At 40.3% G+C, this 23,313-nt stretch overlaps 1 protein-coding gene across 11 annotated transcripts in view; it reads right to left on the bottom strand.

Moving 5' to 3' along the window:
• KIAA1109 (KIAA1109 ortholog) overlaps window positions 1-23,313 on the bottom strand; it is a 294,629-nt gene that overhangs the window by 55,598 nt on the left and 215,718 nt on the right. For 4 of the 11 annotated variants that reach the window (XM_044302174.1, XM_044302098.1, XM_044302135.1 and 1 more), the window contains 11 exons: window positions 23,066-23,292; window positions 20,507-20,704; window positions 20,198-20,328; window positions 19,907-20,030; window positions 19,711-19,820; window positions 16,926-17,016; window positions 10,787-10,852; window positions 8,666-8,907; window positions 7,960-8,175; window positions 3,277-3,457; window positions 1,342-1,531 (listed from right to left, as the gene is read on the bottom strand). In XM_044302174.1, the coding sequence (XP_044158109.1) occupies window positions 1,342-1,531; window positions 3,277-3,457; window positions 7,960-8,175; window positions 8,666-8,907; window positions 10,787-10,852; window positions 16,926-17,016; window positions 19,711-19,820; window positions 19,907-20,030; window positions 20,198-20,328; window positions 20,507-20,704; window positions 23,066-23,292 (1,776 nt within the window). The remainder of the gene's footprint in view (window positions 1-1,341; window positions 1,532-3,276; window positions 3,458-7,959; window positions 8,176-8,665; window positions 8,908-10,786; window positions 10,853-16,925; window positions 17,017-19,710; window positions 19,821-19,906; window positions 20,031-20,197; window positions 20,329-20,506; window positions 20,705-23,065; window positions 23,293-23,313) is intronic. The other 7 variants (XM_044302121.1, XM_044302129.1, XM_044302113.1 and 4 more) reach the window with 7 other exon arrangements.

The raw sequence follows: 23,313 nt of genomic DNA, 5'->3' as shown, positions 1-23,313 counted from the left end.
TTTCAGAGCAGGGACAGATATCTCCCTGTATCCAGTGGGCACCAGGGATTTATTCTCTGTCTTAGTCTATGTTTCTAGGAGGATCTGTATGGTAATGTTTTTTAGTCTTTGGGTAAAGTCTGGATAATGCGTCTTACATCCGAAGGCTGAAGCGTTCAGATCCTGAATGTTCCAACTGCTGACAATAAGAGATGTCATTGTTTGTCCGTATACCTTGTAATGAGCTGCCCTGCGTAGGACAAGCTGGATTCCTGACTGGTGGCAATGTTGTAGCAGTTTGGTCCAGTCAGTGCTCTGCACAGAGTGCTGAGCAGGATGTTTATCTCCTCAATGTCTCTGCTATGCATTACTCTGTGTGAGGCAGGTGGATTCCTCCATGGTTTGTGCCTCTGATGGCCATATTTTGGGTAAAGGTCACCATTTCCAGTTTTCTGAGGAGGGTATGAGTTTTTTTCAGGTCTATTTGTTGTTGTTGACTTTTCCATAGGTTTTTGTCTTGTGTGGGGTCTGGGATGGGGGTCTCTGCTGAGCACTATGTCTTTGAATTCTTTGGCTAGAAGGTTAACTCCTTGGTTATTGAGGTGTTTATGGTCATATAGGTGATGATAGTTTATAGAGGGGTGTTGTGCCAGGGTGATGTCTGGCATGGTGTGGATTTTAGCTGCCAGCTCTGTGTTGATGCTCTGGATGATGTGTTCAGGGATGTCCTTTCTTGGGAGCAGAGATGACAGGATAATTTTACAGCTGGGGAACTTCTGTTGTGTGGTCTCTGCTTGCTGGCTCAGTTGTCCTGCTATCTGCTGGTGCTGATCTATCTCATATCTATCTATCTATCTATCTATCTATCTATCTATCTATCTCTTATCTACCTATAGGCTTATCTACCTATCTATTGATCTATGTGTCTATCCGTCCATCTCTCATATTTATCTATCTAAACTCTATCTATCTCATATCTATCTATATGATCCAGAAGCAGGTACACATTTGAGTCATAGGTTTGACACACATCCCAGAAAGGGGCAGGGGGTGACTACATATGCAACAGCTCATCTTCTGTCACTTTGGCAGTAAAAAGAGACCACTGCTATTCCTAAATGTGACAGAGGGGGTCTATGTTTTTTTTAATTTTTTTTTTTACTAATGATAAAGAAGATTTCCTGCTAGCAGATGGTTCTAATCAATTATGGTTTAAGGATTAATATCAGTAGCCTATGAAATGAAAATATGGATGTGCTATGTGTTATCTCTCTAGATGAACACCACATTATAACCGTGAGTGAAGAAACAAGGTACTGTATTATACAGTGAAAACTGATATGGGTGAAACAGACAAAGTACCTGAGGAGATAGGTGGGGGAGGGGGTGGTAATAAGGTGTTAGTCTTGCTTTGGACAGAACTAGGTAAAGGAGATGATGCAGTATCTTTCATACCATACAGCTTTGATTCTTTTGAAAGGGTTCTTGGCAAAGATGATCCTCTTGAGGCGTTTGGCGACTCAGTCTTTAGGGTTTTTGAGTTATAGTGCAGCTAAACAGAAAGACATGATTTTTATATTCGTTCACATAAAAGTTCTGCCGCCAAGACAGAAGAGCATTCAATCTCAGGACGATAATAACTCAACTGCGACTGGTACAGACACATCATTACTGTAGAGACATGGTGGGCAACCAGTTTGAATGTTTAGTAGCCGGGCAATCAAAATTTCCAAAGATGTCACATAAAAATAAATGCTAGACATGTATAGCAATGTTCTAGGTCTTGGAATTTTTGGGGCAGTGGACTGCAATTAATACGGTGTAGTCTCTGCTGTTTAACCCCTTCATTCAGAATATATATATATATATATATATATATATATATAGATAGATAGCTAAAGTTTAAACTGTAGTGTATGGAGTAAACTCAGTGGCTTGTGCTTGTTCAAAACACAGCAGGTGCCAAATGCCTTAGGGCTCATGCACACGACCATTGGCTGTTTTGCGACCAACTACACAGATACCAGCCATGTGCATTCTGCATTTTGCAGAACAGAAGGGCTAGCCCCTAATAGAGCAGTTCAATCTGTGTCCATAAGGTGTACAATAATAGGATATGTTGTAATTTTTTGCAGAACGGCCATGCGGACATACAGACATGGAATGTACACTGAGTCATTTTTGTTTCTTGCAGTCCCGTTGAAGTGACACAGAAAAAAAAATATGTTCGTGTACATAAGCCCTAACAGAGGTGATACCTACTTGCAACAGCCAAGATCAGAGATTGGTTATCCCAGCATATGGTCAGGTGCAGTGTGACAGTGTGTTCTGGGGTCACCAGACCTCAGTACAAAGATTAGAAAAAATTGCAGTACTCCAAGTTGCAAAAATAATCCTTCCTTTTATGCACATGAATGTGAACAGCAGCCAGAAGCAGCGTGCAACAGAGAAGTACTGTATGGCAGGGTATTAAAGAAGCAATCAAGACATTGTTCTATGGCTCTATGTTGTGCCATTCCTTTATTACTTGTACTGGAAGCTATGAATGGATTGCTATCAGTCTGCAGTAAGGGTACAGAGGGGAGGTAACAGGTTGGGGAGGGTGTACCTGCACAGTCTGACAATGGCAGCACTGATTGGATAGAGTGAGTCTGCGCAGGTACACACCCTACAACTTGTTACCTCCCCTCTGTACCCTTACTGCAGACTGCTAGCAATTCATTCATAACTTCTAGTAGAAATAATAAAGAAATGGCACAACATAGAGCCATAAGAACAGATGTTCCAAAATTGTTACTACATGGGGAATGCATGAAGCTATTAAAACAGGCATGTCTAACAGATTGCTTCCAACAAAATGGCCACACTCACTGTGCAGACCAAAGTAATCCAGACTAAACAAAGCCCCCGCCTCCTACACTTCCTGGCTCACGTGCACTAGCATCACAGGAGAGAGAGAGAGAGAAAGAGGGAGAAGACATGGTTACAGCCTGAGAGAAGAATGCACTGCTTTTCTATTGTATTTTTTATGGTCTGCAACTGTCATATGTTACGAAATAAGAGCAAATAACAATGACACATAAGGAGATTATGTTAGGCTTTGTTGGTTTCTTTTTTTTGCCTTTGGATTCTGGGTTCAGTGGCTCTTTTTCAGCGATAGTAGAAAATATAATGGAGTCTTATGGAGTAAAAGGAAGAATAAAGCTGGTTAACCCCCCATGGTTAAGCCATGAATTATATTTGCATAAATCTTCATTTGTAATCATATATAATGATAACTGCTCGGTCTGAACTTACTTTCACATCAACTCCAGGAATATAAAAGACTGTGGTTTCTGAGTCACTGGTTTTAGTTTGTAGAGACGTTGGAACTTTCTTTCCAGCCAGTAAGTAAGATGTAGATGCATAATTATTTTGAAACTTTTTCTTTTTAGATGGAGAGTCTTGATCAAGGCTTCGATTACTTCTGTCATAACTCCTGCACAAAAATGAACAGAAAGCAATCCATAAATACCAATGCAGGCACGTTCATCGAAACGTAATCTCCTGCAGCTTCCTTGGATGACTGAAAATATATTAAATACTGGTAAATCTGCAAATATCTAGATAATTACAATTTGCCAGGAAATCAGTTATCAGTCATATATGTCACTGAGAACCAAGATAATAAATAGAATAAGGGAGCATATAATCTGAAATATCTTGGGAATATAAATTATTACGGAAAACATATGAAACTGTGATAGTTATGGAGTGATGACAATACAGGTGAAACTCGAAAAATTTGAATATTGTGCAAAGTTCATTTATTTTAGTAATGCAACTTAAAATGTGAAACTAATATATGAGATAGACTCATTACATGCATAGCGAGATATTTCAAGCGTTTAGGCTACTTTCTAACTTGCGGCAGAGGAATCCGGCAGGCAAAACGCATGCAAACTGATTGCATTTTAAGACTGATCAGGATACTGATCCATCTTAAAAATGCATTGCAGGAACGGATCCACGGACGGACAAACGGACCCGTTTAGATTTTTTTTCACATTTGAGGACGGATCCGGCATTCCGGTATTTTGAATGCTGGATCTGTCACTAATACATTCCTATGGAAAAAAATGACAGATCCGTCATTCAGTCAAGTCTTCAGTTTATTTGGCCGCATGCTACGGGTTTATCTTTTTCCTGATCAGTCAAAAAGACTGAACTGAAGACATCCTGAAGGGAATTCTCTCTATTCAGAATGCATGGGGATATGCCTGATCAGTTCTTTTCCAGTAGAGCCCCTAGGATGAAACTCTATGCTGGAAAAACACTAGTGTGACAGTACCCTTATTTCTTATAATTTGGATGATTATGGCTTATAGCTTATGAAACCCCAAAATCTAAATTTTGAGGAACCCTTTGCTCAGGGGGTATGGATTAATTAGCTGATTAGAGTGTTACACTTTGAGCCTAGAATATTGAACCTTTTCACAAAATTCTAATTTTAAGCTGCATTAATGCAATTCCTTTTAATTTGCATTACTGAAAGAAATGGATTTCTGCACAATATTCAAATTTTTCGAGTTTCACCTGTATGTTAACACACCAGAAGCCACGAGCACAATGAAGGGCCCCACTGAATGTCTGAAAGCACAAGTATTGAACATTGTAGTACTTTTCACTATCCAAAGAATAATTTACTTGTCAAAACACATTTAGGCCTCATGCACACAACCAAATATATGGTCCGTGTTCAATCCGCGACAGTTTGCGAACCAATTCATTTCTATGGGTCCGTAAAAAAACATAATCCGTGTGCATCTGTGCGGCTGGGCTGCAAATTACAGAACCTGTCCTATTTGTGCCTGTTTTGCAGACAAAATAGTTTTTTTGATTATTTTTTTTACAGTGGGTCCAATGAAAATTGCAGGATGCGCACAGACTGCATGCATATTTTATGGACCGCGTAAGAGGATACAGTTGTGTGCAGGAGGCCATAGGCAGGTTTCTTCTTTAATTTTTGGGGGACCTTTTTGGTTTTTGGTGTTATATATTTATTATTTGCTGGCAATTTTTATAAAAAAAAATGCTAGGTCTAGATGCTAGACAGAAGTCTTTGTAAAATATTAAACATGAGAAAAAGAAAAACATTTTGCAGTGTTACTTTTTCACCTTTAAAGTACGTTTTTATGGTGTTTTTTTTTTTTTTAACCCCCAAATCACAGTATGCTCTAAGTCTGTCTGAATGGAATAACGAAACAGAGATATAATAAAAAATGTTCCATGGTTTTGCAGAACAAGATTCAGTAAAACTTGTAATTTATTCATTTAAATCTCTGCTCTTTCTGAACTAAAGGTGTTGTCTGACTTCAGCAAATAGCATTTATCATGTAGAGAAAGTTAATACAAAGCTCTTACTAATGGTATTGTGATTGTCCATATTGCTTCCTTTGCTGGATGGATTAATTTTTCCATTACATTATGCACTGCTCATTTCCATGGTTACGACCACCCCACAATCCAGCAGTGGTGGACATGCTTGCACACTATAGGAAAAAGCACCAGCCTATGTAAGCTCACATGGTCCCAGGCACCAAAGAGGCTGGCACTTTTTCCTATAGTGCGCAAGCATGAGCACCACTGCTGGATTGCAGGGTGGTCATAACCATGGAAATGAGCAGTGTATAACATGATGGAAAAATGAATCAAGCCAGCAAAGGAACCAATGTGGACAATCACAATATATTAGTAATTGCCTTGTATTATCCTTCTCTACATGATAAATGCTATTTGCTGAAGTGAGACAGCCCCTTTAAGACTGACTCGCTCACAACTATCAGTGACAGACATCTCTATACGCACTTACACAGAGAATGCTATCACTCACTAAAAAGACGACCTCCACGTACAACTAATATCAGAAAGGGCAGAGATTTAAATGTATAAAAATGACAAATTTTGTATTGACGCTTTACCCACAAAACTAAATATCAACCTGTTTATCCCCTCCTGCTCTATAACATGCTGCTGTACCCTCTGCTTGTGTCATTGAGGTTTCCATCAATGAAAATGCAAGTAGTTTGTGTTTTGCAGAAGCCCCAGGAGCACACCAGTTTCCATGTCACCAATCCAGGTGACAAATAAAATTGAGAGAAAGGTTAAAGTGGTTGCCCTACAAAAAAATATTCTATAATTTACTAGCACCTGGATCGGAATACTTTTGTAGTCGCATTTTATAAAAAAAATGTGTATAGCCATTAAGTTACTCAATAAAATCTATCTGTATAGCGCCACCTGCTGTATGCTGCTTTCCTCATTTCTTCTTTCACCTCAATAATATTGCTGGGATGGACGCACAAGGCGATTTCCATCCTTCAACTGTCAACAGCTAGGCCAATTGTAAGCAATTTCACAGTGATTTTATCTCTAACGATTAAATCAGTTGGATACAGAAATTGTGAAGAGATGTTCAAGCTACTCAGTGCATTCTTTGCAGAAAATGCAGATTTTTTTGTACTGTGACAAAATAGTCTAGCTGTACCAGCTTTAGAAATTGTTACAGTTACATAGATAGAGCCACAGCAGAAAGGACACCCCCCATCTGCCAGCTTGAAATAAATCTAGCAGAGCAATTGGACCAATGCTATGGGGATCCTTGTGCAATACAGAGCTGGTTCTAGCTTTGTTAGAGACTGCAATGTACTTTGTGGTGTCTGACTTTCATTTTTTCCATTAATCATGATTTCCCCTTTAAATGAGAGCTGCACAATATAAAGTAAATATAAAGTTAATTGATGTAAAACGTGTTCAGTAGCTTACTTCTGTCCACTAAGTTACCAAGATTTTTATAGTAACTGCCTGTTCTCAGGATAGGCCATTAATATCTGATCGGAAGGGGTCCAATGCTCTATACCCCCGCTGATCAGCTTTTACAAAGCAGCCCTGAATTTACACAGGTCCAACCATTGTCCAGAAAATGAAGCTGGTTACTGCAGCACTGCACTAACCAGCTCTGGTCACCAGTGATGGCCAGTTTGCATTGTTCGCCCGCGAACATATGCGGGCTGCCATCTTTTTTCACAAGTCCGGCGAGGCGCAGGTAATCCCTTACCTGTGCCGCGAGCCGGTCTGAAAACGGTCACCGGGAGCAGGCAGTTCTGAGAACAGCCCGATGAAGGCCCCCGGTGGCTGTTCTCGGGACTGCCTGCTCCCGCTGACCGCATTTGTTTTCAGATCGGCTCGCGCACAGGCACAGGTAAGGGCTTACCTGTGCCTCGCCGGACTTGTGAAAAAAGATGGCAGCCCACATATGTTCGTGGGCGAACAATGAGAACTGGCCATCACTGCTGGTCACTACAGAATGTATGGAGCTGTGTGGTTCCAGCGCCAGAGCTAGTTCAAAACAGCTGAACGCTGTCAGGTGTCAGATCCCCACAGATCAGATATTGAGGGCCTACTCTAATAATAGGCCATGGTATAAAAATCCTGTACAACCCCTTAAGATCAATAAGCTCAAAGGCTACCGATGCTCTACCGCTGTGTCCCCACGACAGTACTTTCACAATCCATTTCAATGCAGATATTCTGGCTTTATAGGCTATGGACATCTTTGGAGTCATTTAATCTTCATGACAGTTCTGAGCATAAGTAAGGCCCCCTGGATCTTAAATGTAAAAAGCTGATAGTTAAGCAAACAAGTTATCAAGTAAATAATTTTTATGTACACAAAATGGAGTTTCACATAAAAAAAAAAAATCTAAGCAATCCAAATACTAATCAGAACAGAAATATATTACTAAGATACTGTAGATGAGAACTGTGTATAGTGTGTGGTTATGGTATAAAATACAGATTTTACATTTTCAATGAATATGTTTTCACCAATGTATCATGCATAGTGATTATACAAGGGCTCACTGCGGCTCAGCATGAGCCATTACATATAACTATATAGTTTAACAGTATGCACTTGACTACTAAATAATCAAAATTTACCTTTTTAAACTTATGTCATCAGGATCTGGCTGAAGAATTGTCGGATGTAGCACACATTTTCCACAGTCAATTTCCACTCTTATGTCTAGCTCAAAGTCTATGTTCCTTTCAGTGGCAGTGCTGGACACATTTCGGTTGGATGGTGTAGATGGCCAGCGTTCTGTAAAAAGCTGATGGACTGCGGCAAATCCAGAAGACTTCCTCCGGTTGTTCGGTCTGAGTGTTAGAGAAACAGCATGGCATCCTTAGCACTTCAACACTTTTTGAGAAACTGCTCTAGAAACATATTTTAATAATATAAAGAGAGTCTTAGCAAGCTCTGCTTCTAATGCCACCAGATGTAAGGCAGCTATCCTACAAGTCAATGTTCAACCTTTTAAATATGCCTAGAGACATGAGTTGGATAATAATTAAGCCAGGTTCTCATCTGCAGACAGCTGTTTTGCTGCGATTCCCACTCATCAGTATCAGAGCCGAGAGAACTGGCTTAACTGGGTGAGAGGCCTAGGTCAGGATTCGGGTGGATACTAGATTTCCTTATGGTAAGCAACTAAATGGCGTGAGAAGTCTTATAGGTCAAGCAATGCTCTTCCGTAACCTAAAAATAATTAATTATAATATATATAATAATAAAATTAAGAATGTAATAATGTATTAATATATACTTCAATATAAACTGAGAAATAACAGACTCAAGGGCACTTACTGAGGCTTCCTGTAAATATACATCTTTTCTCTGTCGTGTTCTTCCTCTTTTTCGGACTCTTCTGATGATGATGAAGTAGTGTCCTCTCTCTTTTCTTCGGTCTGGAAAGGAATGCCTGGTGAAAACACGTGTGGGGTGTTGGGGGAACTGAACACGGAATGTGAACCATCACTAATGGATGGGTAATGAGATGGACCATCAATGGAAACTGACAACAGAGCACCATCTACCTCCTCTGGAAACTGCGTCAAAGGGGAAAAACATAGAATATGTGGAGTTAGAAGAAAACATTTCACTTATGCATGGCTTTTCTTTGCCTGACATCATGTAAGCAACCATTTGCTGGTGATGAAATACAAAAATGACATGAAGAAGAACGGTAGTAAGTAAAATCCCAAGCGTTCTCCCTTGTAACAAACACTGATTAGCAAGAGAATAATGGAAGAAATTAAGTAAATTATGTGGTATACTGAAAGAGCACATAGGATGAAAACCCAGCCACCAAGAGCAAGTAACATGGAGCACTGTAGCCATACAAGATGGTAGACTGATTCATTAGGACTGCCTGAAAATCAAAGATGCTCTATTAGTGATAAGAAATTACTCATGCAGACTCATGCAGAAAACTGTACAGCAACCTCATTTGTAACCGGTTCATAAGAGATTCCGAATGACTAAAATGACCCAGATATTTACCACACGTGTACAACCAACAGATCTCCACTCATCATGTTAAAATGCATGTCCTTTTATTTCCATTAAAGGGGTTGTCCGGGAATACGAGAATCGAAAGTAGCGTCAGGAAATGTTACAGAACAGCTAACTAAACATTACTCACCTCCCACCAGTCCCATACATATATGTGATCGCTGCAGCTACTGAACTCAATGGTAACATGTATGTATAGCACATCACGGCTGCAGTGAAAGGAAAGATAGTCAGCAACCACTGGAGCATCAGGAGACTTAAAAGGCGAGTAATGCTTAGTTTTCTATTCTATAAAATCTTTTGCACCTACCCCTTTAAGGAGTTTAATCATTTGCTAAAACAAATGAGAAAATACTCTCATTTGTTTTAGCAACAGAAGTGCTGAAATGTCCAAATTAAAGGGGTTGTGCCAAGAAACTTATCCACTACCCACAGGATAGGGGACAGTTATCTGATCTGCATGGATCTGATCACTGGGATGCCCATGATCTCGTGAATAGATGTCCTATGACCCTCTATAAAAAGGGATGCAGGTCGCAGATGTCGACTGCCGCTTCATTCATGCTCTATGGGACTGCTGGAAATAGCCAAGTGCTGTGGATAGCAGAAATGCTTCTAATTTGTCAGTTTTTACATGAATTGTACTAAATTTCTGCAATCTTCATTCACTTTCAAAACCCCCTGATATTCAGTTTGCGACCTGGTTTAGACTTTTTCATACGGATGTATTTCTCCTAGTAATACTTGCTGGACCAGTATGTCCAGGATTCTGCTGTTTTCCCCTGCCTTGTGTAGGATTTCTTCACTGTCTACAGTCTATGTGTACACACCTCCCAATCTACCAATCTCATTTTTAATTAAAACCCCTTACGAAAATGTTTCCCCCCCCCCCCCATATATTACATGCAATGTCAATGTGTCCATTCCTTCACAAGTAATGGCCTCAGGATAAGCCATCATTATCGGATCTGCGGGTGGCTGAGGCTCTGTAACCCTGACGATCAGCTGTTCAATGGGAGCAGTGGTGCAGTCACCAGCTTCATCCACTGCACATAGGACAGAGCTGGAGCGACTGCAGAGCCGGTGTCGGACCCCAGCTGAACAGATAGTGATGGCCTATACTGCCGATAGACCATCACTTGTAAAGGATTGGACAACCCCTTAAATGTTTATGCAGTTTTTTGTGCTGAAAAAATTAAGTCACAAAAAATGCTATACGCTTATAGTAAAACTAAATATATTAACTTTTGTTACTAAAGCAAGGTTTGTTACCCAAATAATCAATCTGTGATTTGAACCGGCAATAAATGAGACCAGTTGATGCACATTCTGCTATTGTTTCACGTAACAAAGAGAAAGGATAACATCTGAATGAAGCTTGAGTAGATTTACAAGTTTTTCATTTACAAATACCTTGAAATACCCTTCCTCCCCAGAATATCGAGACTGACGATTTATTCCTAAAACTGTATTATTCAACTTCAATTTTTTAAAAGAAGAAAAAAAATTTTTTTTAGATAGTCATTTTAGATAGCAGTACTTAAATAACAGAAAACCAATCACAGCTTAGATGTTTAGATGCAGGTCAAACACATACGAAGTAGGTCAGACTAGAGGTACTGCTGCATATACGTCAGAAGAAAGAGTCACAGATGACATTTCCTGAGTGGCATTGAAATTCTAATTTATAGCTTTGTTTTCTCTGGTGCTTAAATGACTATTACTCGGTCAATATACGTTAATTCAAAACCTCCACTCTTCAATGACTAAGCTAAAGTAGACAGACATATATGAACCCAAAGGAACCAAATAACAACCCTGCTGACATTCAGAGAGCTCACAGCAAGCCAATAAAAGTAGATGAACTGGATGATGTGCGAGCTCTATAATCACATAAACCTGCTATCATCCCTCTAATAATAAAAAAAAAAAGTCTCCTAAATTAGTTTGAAAGGCCTAATAACCAAAAATATAAATAAATATGAATAATGTTGGCGCTTCAGAGCTGACACACAATAATGGGAATATTTAATAAAAACTAAACAGCACAATAAAAGCATTGAGAGCACATAGAACAATAAATTAAATATGAAATAGCATATAACATATAGCACCAGGAGGCTGAAACTCCAACAACGTGCAGGGCCTTCCACCAGGAATCGGTTTCGGGCCAAGTTTTTGTCTTTACACCAAGTTGACCATGACGTGAAAACCTATTCTACTGAAAAAGTAGTAGAGAAGAGAAGAAACGCTGAACTTTACGTCGAGCGTATGGACATTAGAGGGCGCACTAACACAACTGGTCGTAAGCAATTTTCCGTTTTATTCATAGACAACGCGTTTCGGGGTACTGGAGACCCTTTTATCAAGTCTAGGACGAGTCAGCAGAGCGGGTGCCGCTGCTGATTCCAAGTTGCACGAGGACCAGGTCAGCGTCTTCCTCGTGCAACTTGGAATCAGCCGCGGCACCCGCTCTGCTGACTCGTCCTAGACTTGATAAAAGGGTCTCCAGTACCCTGAAACGCGTTGTCTATGAATAAAACGGAAAATTGCTGAAACTTAAATATTGCTTACGACCGGTTGTGTTAGTGCGCCCTTCTAAGGTCCATACGCTCAACGTAAAGTTCAGCGTTTCTTCTCTTCTACCGTTACCCAAGCGACAGGGTGGCTCCTGCCCAAGGCGATCGGACGAATCTAGGCTGCACCAACCGTTGCAATTCTCTTCTTTTGGCCTTCATTGTGGTTGCGCCCAATTGGTGCAACCGCAATAGGTGAGCAAACCATCTTTAACAGTAGAATTTTATTTACTGAACATACTTACCATATAAGCGCCTTTCTCTATCCTATTCGCCATCATTTACTGAAAAGGTAGTTCAGGAAGTCTTCAAAACATGGTTGAAGGCATTCAATTTACACACAAACTTGCTCTGACAATTATTGCTGCATGTTTGGAACTGACTAATATCCATACAAGGCTGCAAATATCTCTATAGGTATAGGTTGCCACAGACAGGCTGTTAATATCTCTATATGTATAGATTGCTGTGAATAGGCCGCTAAAACAGTATTTCTATAGGTATAGGTTGCCGTGGATAGGCTGCTGATATAGCTATATGTGTAGGTTTCTGTGGATAAGTGGCTAATATCTCTATATGTATAGGCCGCTACTATCTCTATAGGTATAGGTTGCTGTGGATAGGCTGCTTATATCTCTATATGGATAGGCCGCTAATATCTCTATATGCATAGGTTGCCATGGATAGGCCGCTAATATCTATATGTATAGGTTGCTGAGGATGTACTAGAGCACGGACACTATGGGGGTTAAAGAAGCTTACAAAAGCAGTTATTATGCAGACGCAACCCCATTACCGATAACATCACAGTGGAGATCGCAAAGGGAGAAGCACACTACAGGTCAGTCTTTATACAAAGAACTCAATTATCACCATTAATTACAGCTACACCTTACACTGTACAGTGACTTTTTTAGTGGCCCCAAACTAATACATTGTAGGGGTGTGGAAACTAGTGTACTGCTTAGCCATTATCAAGACAGTTCAACTAATGGGTCCGTGGATCTATTCTTTATCAGCAAGTTATTACATTATAATGAATTGATATTCAGCTGGTGATATACCCAATTTTTGAATTTATCATGTGACTTTTAACCCCTTCAAGACACAGCCTTATTTCACCTTAAGGACCAGGTCATTTTTTGCAAATCTGACCAGTGTCACTATAAGTGGTGATAACTTTAAAACGCTTTGACTTACCAGGCCGTTCTGAGATAGTTTTTTCGTCACATATTGTACTTCATGACACTGGAAAAATTAAGTCCCCAAATTTTTTTTTTTGCATAAAAAAAATACTTAATTTACCCAAAATTTGGAAAAAAAATTGCTAATTTCAAAGTTTCAGTTTCTCTACTTCTGTAATACATAGTAATACCCCCCAAAATTGTGATGACTTTACATTCCCCACATGTGTACTTCATGTTTGAATTATTTTGGGAATGATATTTTATTTTTTGGGGATGTTACAAGGCTTAGAAGTTTAGAAGCAAATCTTGAAATTTTTCAGAAATCCAATTTTTAGGGACCACTACAGGTCTGAAGTCACTTTGCGAGGCTTACATAATAGAAACCACCCAAAAATGACCCCATTCTATAAACTACACCCCTCAAGGTATTCAAAACTGATTTTACAAACAGTTATTGGCAAATGGGGATGAAATTTGAGAATTTCATTTTTTTGCCTAATTTTCAATTTTAACCAATTTTTTCCACTAACAAAGCAAGGGTTAACAGCCAAACAAGACTGTATCTTTATTGCCCTGACTCTGCCGTTTACAGAAACACACCATATGTGGCCGTAAACTACTGTACGGCCACACAGCGGGGCGTAGAGTGAAAGGTGCGCCGTTTGGTTTTTGGAAGGCTGATTTTTATGGACTGGTTTATTTACACCATGTCCCATTTGAAGCCCCCCTGATGCACCCCTAGAGTAGAAACTCCATAAAAGTGACCCCATCTAAGAAAGTACACCCCTCAAGGTATTCAAAACTGATTTTACAAACTTCGTTAACCCTTTAGGTCAGGCATGGCCAACCTGAGGCTCTCCAGCTGTTGTAAAACTACAACTCCCACCATGCCCTGCCATAGGCTGATAGCTGTAGGTAGCCTGGGCATGCTGGGAGTTGTAGTTTTGCAACAGCTGGAGAGCCTCAGGTTGGCCATCCCTGCTTTAGGTGTTGCACAAGAGTTATTGGCAAATGGGGATGAAATTTGAGAATTAAATTGTTTTGCCTAATTTTCCATTTTAACCATTTTTTTCCACTAACAAAGCAAGGGTTAACAGCCAAACAAGACTGTATCTTTATTGCCCTGACTCTGCCGTTTACAGAAACACCCCATATGTGGCCGTAAACTACTGTACGGCCACACAGCGGTGCGTAGAGTGAAAGGTGCGCCGTATGGATTTTGGAAGGCAGATTTTGCTGGACTGGTTTTTTGACACCATGTCCCATTTGAAGCCCCCCTGATGCACCCCTAGAGTAGAAACTCCAAAAAAGTGACCCTATTTTAGAAACTACGGGATAGGGTGGCAGTGTTGTTGGTACTAGTTTAGGGTACATATGATTTTTTGTTGCTCTATATTACACTTTTTGTGCGGCAAGGTAACAAGAAATAGCTTTTTTGGCATAGTTTTTTTTTTGTTATTTACAATTTTCATCTGACAGGTTAGATCATGTGGTAATTTTATAGAGCAGGTTGTCACGGACGCGGCGATACCTAATATGTATACATTTTTTTTAATTATGTAAGTTTTACACAATGATTTCATTTTTAAAACAAAAATTATGTTTTAGTGTTTCCATAGTCTAAGAGCCATAGTTTTTTCAGTTTTTGGGCGATTATCTTAAGTAGGGTCTCATTTTTTGCGGGATGAGATGACGGTTTGATTGTTACAAATTTGGCGTACATGCGACTTTTTTGATCACTTTTATTACCTTTTTTTTTGGGAAGTAAGGTGGGCAAAATTTCAATTTCATCATAGTTTTTTTTATTATTTTTTTATGGCGTTCACCGTTCGGGAAAAGTAACATGACTGTTTTATAGATCAGGTCGTTACGGACGCGGCGATACCAAACATGTGTAGGGAATTTTATTTTTCTCATGTTTAATCAGTGATTAATGTGTTTTTAGATTTTTACTTTTTTCACTTTTTTTTTTGACCCAGACCCACTTGGTTCTTGAAGATCCAGTGGGTCTGATGTCTGTATAATACAGTACAGTACAATATATATTGTACTGTACTATATTTTACTTACACTGAACAGATCTATGCTTTTAGCATAGATCTGTTCAGCACCATGGACAGCAGGACGCCTGAGAACCTTCCCCGTCTGCTCAGTAGTGGTCAGAACTGCGCAGACGGGGAAGGGTAAGGACGGGGCTCTCGGGGGGCTGTCTGGGGGCTCTCTCCCTCTCCATCGGGGGGCTGCAAAGGTACAGCAGCCCTCCGATGGGAGAGGGAGGGAGATCCCTGAGCTGTTAACCTTACCTTTTCCATACCGCGGTCCGTACGGACCGTGGTATGGAAAGGGTTAAACGGCTGACATCGCATCACCGATGTCAGCCGTTTATACCAGGGTGTCAGCAATGTGCTGACACCCTGGTATACCACTGTACACCAACGATTATTATAATGAGAGGCGGGCGGGGGATCGCGATCCCGCCTGCCGCACTGCCCGCCTCCCGCAACTGCCGTTCCCCTGCACCCCGCCACATAAATGAATTCAGGGGTGCAGGGGGGGTTAAAAAAATTAGATTTTTGGACCGCAGGGATCAGAAACTACATAAAGCACTGCAAACCGCAGGTCTGAATTGACCTGCGGTTTGCCGCGATCGCTGATACGGGGGGGTCACAGGACCCCCCTCGGCATTGACCCAAGGTGCCTGGCTGTGTGTAACAGCCGGCACTCAGCGCTGTCACCATGTCTGCAGACATGGTGACAGTTGAATGCCAGGACGAGTATACTAGTCATGGAGCGCTAAGTAGCAGTGCTCCATGACTAGTATACATGTCATAGGTACAGCAGATTTTCACACTATCTCCTTCTCTGATCGCTTCCCTGACAGGAATTGGGACGATCAGAGAAGAAGAAGCACACAGTCCCTCCCTAACCCCCCCCCCCCCTTACCTGCCCCGATGCGCTGCGATTGGTCCCTCTGCAGTATTGGACCAATCACAGCGATCGTGGGCGGGTCAGGGCTCCAATACAGTTCCTTCCGGCTTCTCTGGTTGCCTAGCAACGCCGGCTTCACTGAACCTTCAGCGCTTAGGTCCCTGCGCTGACAGTGAAAGCCGATCACGTACATGCACGTGGGGATGCGGTGAGGCACCACATTCCCCCACGTACATGTACGTGATGTTGCGTGAAGGGGTTAAGGACACACCTCGGTCTATTATATGACTAATGTCATTTGGCAGTGGTATTAAGGGACATATTGGCATACAAACCAACAGCCATTTTTGTCTAGTCCCCTCTTACTTGCCAAAAATAGTAATTTATCATGGCTATCATATATAACCCCTTATGACCTTTGCGGCACATGTCATGAGGGCTTACAACTGAGAGCCCTGCACATTGGTAGAGTTTTAGCCTCCTGGACATACTGTCATACCTGGTGCTATAGTTTATCTCATATTTAATTCTTTGTTCTATCTGCTCACAATGCTTTTATTGTGTTGTTTGCTTTTTATCAAATATTCTCATTATTGGTTGTGTGTCAGCTCTGAAGCACCACCATTTTTTTTATTGGTTTTTAATATTATTGGTCTTAGGTGGAAGACCTCTGAGCGCTCGACCATTATATATGTAGTCCATTATTGGGGACTTTACCACAGGTTTATGGTTAATGTTATACACAAATATAAATTCAGCATATAGTTATACTATAAGGTTAATAGTTCTAAAACCACAAAAAGATTTACGAATATAGAAGAGATGTGTTGCCATGCATATGCCCAAGTAATCTGTACTTACACTGTCCTGAATGTTGAAGGTCACTCTTGGACCAGCAGGGGAAGCAGCCTCGATACGTATTTCAGGAAGTTCTTCACCATCTAACCTTGAGCTTCATAAGAGATGAAAAGAAAAGTGTGATCACTCTTAGGGCTCCTTTACATGTGGGTCGCAATAAAGTTTGGATTTTGTTTTACAATTTTTCCATATACGTCGTTTGCTATAAACTGTACTTTAAAAAAAAAAATATTCTATTTCTTAAACAGATGTAAAATCTGAACAAATATACATGTGAACTACTATATGCAAATACAAAACGAGTTTTTTAAATTCAGTATGTTGGGTAAAAATTATCAATATGGATAAATTGCTGCCCATTATAAAAAAAAAATTTGCATAAAAATAGGAATACAAATAAAACCATTTTAATTTATCAGCCCCATTTTTCAGGGGAAAATAGAATTAATAAGGATCTGTAATATGGAGGTGTGAATGAGCCCTTAGAATGTAAGCCAGTAATGTTAAAGTGAGTTGTGGTGCAACTTATAAACACATTATGTACCCAATACCCCGTGGTTTCATTACTGTTTTTTATTTTTTTATTTTTATTTTTTTATTTAAATCACAGGGGTCTACAAGTTTATTAAAGGGGTTGGCTTACTTCAGCAAATTGTAGAGGTGGTTGTGCTTTTACACTATAGGACAGGGATCAGCAACCTCCGGCACTCCAGTTGTTCTGAAACTATAACTCCAAGCATGCTCCATTCACTTCTATGGGAGATACAAGAACAGCCAAGCAAGTGTGCATACTGGGAGTTGCAGTTTCACAGCAGCTGGAGTGCCGAAGGTGGTGGTTCATAAGCCTTTTACTCCGCTAATATGTATTCTAGATAAAAATTCCACTGTTCTACAATTACGTCTCTACTTAGTCAGTATCTGACACACGCACGGGTCTCTGCAGAAAACAAATGTCACTTTATATGAAGCTCAAGTAATAGTACTATATTATAAAACATATTTTCTCTGTAATGATGGAATATAAATAATTCCATAAATGTTATTTGCAATATTTCGGTTGGTACTCATGCATGCTACATATAGCTGAATTATCATATATCATTTGAATCTATATGGGAGTAAGGTCGGGGCTACACAACTATATTTGTCACACAATAGTAAGCCTCAGAAAAGTTGTGCAACCAAATATATTTGTGCGACTTGTCTGCAATTTGCTGTTCCACCCATGCAAATTGTATATGGTAAAATTGCATGCAACATCAGACCTGCGACAAAAATATCCAGCAGTGTTGGATTTCCTGTGATTGTCGAGTTGCAGTCATAGCACGTCACATGTAGCGCTGCGACACCACTGACTTTCGATAGATGCATTCTCACATGATTTTCATTATTTTCATTTTATTCTCACACGTACATCATGTCAACACATGTGACCGCTTCATCCAATCATTCGCCATTAATTGCAGCGGTCACGTGCGTTGACGTGACAGGGACACTGTTGTGACAGTGGATTTTATGGGTAAGCATTGTTTTTTTTTATTAGTTTACATTATTCCACCTTCCTGCACGGTTTTTGTTGAGCCAGTACAACCCCCATTTTCACATACCATATTTGTAAAAAATGCTTATGTCTTGGACAGAGTAGAGAATGATAAGAAAGAATGTATTTTGCTCTGGAGGACCTGGTCTGTCCTGCATTACACAAGCAACCCATTAATCTACATGGGTACTGTATAATGCTTAGCTTGCCCGGTCATGGTGCTGCACAAAAAGTGAACACTTACTGTCAGGTTTCTCCACAAACTACAGCTGATGACTTCTTGTCAAAGGACCAATTAGGATTGTTCTACCTAGAGCACCCCTTTAAGGTCACTCCCTTTGCCTCTCCTCAAACATTTTTCTTAAAGAGAACCTGTCACCTCAAAATGCAATGCAATCTGAAAGCGCCATGTTATAGAGCAGGAGAAGCCGAGCAGATTGATATATTATTTTCTTTCTAAAACGATTCAGTAAAACTTGTAATTTATATATTTATAGCTTTACTTCTTCACCTCCTGTGAACAGCTATTGGTACAGGAGGGATGTGTTACCAGTGACTGATAAGACTGTGTGTATAAGTGTGCATAAGTCACTGATAACACCTTCATTCAGAGATTATTCAGACGACTGTAGTGTTTTGCTGTCCGCAATTTGCGGCCTGCACATTGCGGACACTGTGATACAAATGCCTATTCTTGTCCGCAACTGCGGACAAGAATAGAACGCGCTCTATCTTTCTTACTGAACGGAACAATGGATGCAGCAAAACACACAGTACACACCTGTTCACAGACCAATTCATACAGTCATCTGAATGAGCCCTAACTGTTAGGCCGAATGCACACGGCCGTGTTCCGCGGCCGAGAGTGGTCCGTGGTATGCCGGGCTGGATTCCTGCTGACAGCAGGAGCGCACGGAGTCATTGGTTGCTATGACGCTGTGCGCTTCATGCAGCCGCTGCTGTACAGTAAAGATACACAGTAAAGAGCAAAGATATAAATGTATAAATTACAGGTTTTACTGAATCTTTTCCTTCAAAAAAATAAATATTAATCCGCTCAGCTTCTCCTGCTCTATAACATGGTGCTCTCAGATTGTATGGCATTTTGTGGTGATAGGTTCTATTTAAAGATAAAGATGTTTTTTTTCCCTTTTCCCTGGTCAGTAGAAAGGCCTTGTACCTTCATACTCGGTTTTCATGGTTTGATAAATTGAACAAAAATTAAATGCAAAATAAAAATTAAAATACCTTGCTCTGTCTGTTCGTTTTAAAGGTGGTCTTCCAGATGCATTGATGCTCTTGGAACGATTATAGCTAGGTTTATATCCAAGACCCCACTTATCCTTCAGTGACGCAGCCTTTCAGCATAAAAAAAGACAAGTGAAACATTTCCAACAAACTGTTTTTGTACTACACATATATATGATCATCTGTAAAAGCTCACCCTCATACTGGACCTGCGCAGCTTCTTGCGAACATCTCTACGGATATCATTAACTGCCACGGACTCAAGATGTTGATACCGCTGAATTTCCTGGTTTATGGTTCCTTCACTTGCTCCAAGTTTCCTTAGAGAAAAAAATAACGGCTATTTTCAAAAACACTCAATAATGTCAATTACAAACCTATCATCGTAAACAAAAGTGGAGAAACTAAATTTAGAGAATAGAACACAGAAAAGCAAACAGTCTTCTATTCAAAGGGATTTGAAAATGCGCTCTCACTGCCTACTCACTTGAGATCATCAATAACTTTGGCTTGTTCATTCAGCTCTCGTATATCAACAAGCCGCTTCACAAACTTCCGTCCTCGGGGATCTACAGTCTGACATCCAGACTGCCCTGGTCGTCTGTAGTCTGCCGTCTCCTGGAATAAGAGATCTTGTGAAATTTCAATAAGCAGTACCATTTACTTTATTATAACCAATTACCCTGTGAGTTAGGCATGCAGTAATCATGAATTAAGAGTCAATTTCATTCCTTGTGACATTCACCACTGATCCGAGTTTGGTTGATTTGATTAAGGTTGGACCATTTTTACATACATTTGCCCATGAATGAGACCTGCTTGCATTCGTATGTGACCCGACAGAAACGGAGTCAGATATTTCTGAACCAGAGAGATAATCTGCAGGGACTGAGAAACGTTGACGTTTGGGGTTCAGGCCAAGTAGGTGATTTACAAGTCGCTGACCAAAGGTAAGTTTGAGGCTTTCTCCATTTACACAAACTGCTTCTGAGTTCTAAACAGCAAACAGTACGGTTAGTTCTAGTTCAGACTATTTTCCACAGTATAATATAGTTAAAGACTCCCACACAAATTTTTATTCTCTGACCTGTTAGAAAGGTGCATGATGTAATCTGTAGTGAATGCAATCTTTTCATCAATGTCTGTATTTGTGAGTTATAACCTCCCTTCTCATTCTCAGCTGGGTCATGTGACCAGCTCTCTGATCTCCAACTGACACAGGACAGGAAGTCAGTTACTTCTCTATTCATTCTTATAAGACTGACATTGAGGTTCCCATAGGAATACATAGAGAAACTGACTTCCTGTCCACACATAAGAAGCTGTGTTATTTGGAGAGTGTGATTGCTGGTCACATGACACAGCTGAGGATCAGAAGGGAGGAGATAACTCACAAATACAGTCACTGGTAAGAAGATTACCTCTACTACAATTTACATCATGTACCTTTCTAACAGGTCAGAGAATAAACATTTTTGTGGGAGTGCTACTTAGAGTTGCTACAGTTGTTAGATTTAATTATTCTCATACCTATCTAAGGCTACTTTCACACTTGCAGCAGAGTGAATCGGCAAGCAGTTCCGTCGCCTGAACTGCCTGCCGGATTCGGCAATCTGCATGCAGACGGACAGCATTTGTAGAGGGATCAGTCTCACAAATGCATTGCAAGAACGGATCCGTCTGTCCGTTTGTCATACGGACAAATGGATCAGTTTCTATATTTTTTTCACATTTGTAAAGGTCTTCACATGCACAGACCGGAAGGACGGATCCAGCATTGCAGTATTTTTAATGCCTGATCCAGCACTAATACATTTCAATGTAAATTAATGTGTTCCGGAACTTTGGACGGAGAAAAAAACACGCAGCATTATCTCCGTCCTGAAAAGTCAAAAACATCCTGAACTGAAAACATCCTGATGCATCCTGAATGGATTTCTCTCCATTCAGAATGCATGGGGATAAATCTGATCACTTCTTTTCCGGTATTATGCCCCTAGGACGGAACTCAGTGCCGGAAAAGAAAACCGCTAATGTGAAAGTACCCTAAGGAAAAACAGGTAAAAAGGACGAGAAGTGGGTGGTTTTATCAACAATTCCACAATATGTAATTATTACCAAAAGATTGCCTATCACACAGAAGAAATGCAGGTAATAGGCTAGAGCAGCAACAGAGAATCTACATTTTCTGCAGGCACAGTCAGCAGAAAACAGTTATAGGAGAGTGGGGGGATCACAAGCTGGATATAATATGGATTTTTTTTTTTTTTTGAGGCATAAAAACCATGGCAAAAGCCTGTGACTACACACTAAATCCTTCCCAATGTGTGCAATCTCCAGAGTAAAACCTGCACAGAACTACTATAATAAAGCACTGATTCACCTACAGTATTAAAGGGAGAGTGTCGTGGACTTCTCATCGACTGTACCAGGTACATTGTAAATTTACATGGCACTGAGCACTGCAGCATAGCAGAACTGCAGATGTCAGAGCTACTGTTATACCATGTAATAATGGTGTTGTTGTTGTGCCAAGTGTTGTTCTCTTACACAGGACTATAGCACATTAAATATATGTCATCTGTCCAGAACACAGCCAGGCCAGTGCATATGAGAATGTAGCATGCTACCCTATTCTATACCAGAATTCTGACAGAAAAGAACGTGAGCTAGTGTGAATAGTGTGCTAAGGCTAGTTTCACACTTGCATTTAACTTTTCCGGTATTGAGATTCGGCTTCCAATTTGTCCCTATTCATTGTCAATGGGGACAAAAAACTGAACTGAACAGAACGGAAGAGGAACTAGAATGCATTCCGTTCCGTTTGGTTGCATTCCAATAATAGACAGAAAACCACAGCAAGCTGTGGTTTTCTGCCCGGCATGGGTTGCGGAGCAAAATACATCCGGCATGACACACAATGCAAATCAATGGTGTCGGATCCGTATTCTCGGACACAATAGAAAACAGATTTGGCACCCATTGACTTACAATGGTTTTAATGCCGGATCCGTTCATATTATCACAAACAAAGTGTTTTTGCTGATCCATGATGGATGCAGCAAAAACGCAGATGTGAAAGTAGCCTAACCTAAAAGCATTCACAAAACAATGGAGGCCACTGCATTAGCTTTCTCTATATAACACAGTATTAGTTACACAGCATACAGTTTTATTAACCTTGACACAAAAAATGTGATTATCAGAAATGTCTGACTTGCTTTCGCCACAGAAATATAAAATATTAATCACAGGTGTACAGTATATGCAATACCACAATTGGTATATGGAAAAGCATAACAACGACATCAACTACAACATATTGTACACAGTAATAAATGCAGCATGAACTTACTGCATATACTGCGGGAGTCATGCTGTCAACTTCGTCTTTATCTGACAGGTCACCTATGTTCACAGAGTTTAGGTCTGCAATGTCATCTATGTCTTCTTCACCCGTCAGCGTGGTTAGAGTATTGCCAAGAGCATTAAGCCTTTTACCAATATTTGGGTCCATATGCACATCAATGCCACACATCTTCCATAAAACATTTAAAGTCCATGTGCCTGCACTGCTGCTTTCTATAGTACATAAAAAAAATA

Source organism: Bufo gargarizans, chromosome 1, assembly GCF_014858855.1.
Source record: "Bufo gargarizans isolate SCDJY-AF-19 chromosome 1, ASM1485885v1, whole genome shotgun sequence".
In the NCBI taxonomy this organism is placed as follows: Eukaryota; Metazoa; Chordata; class Amphibia; order Anura; family Bufonidae; genus Bufo; species Bufo gargarizans.
Note: the sequence above shows the minus strand (reverse complement) of the source record. Positions and strands in the feature narration are given on the sequence as shown.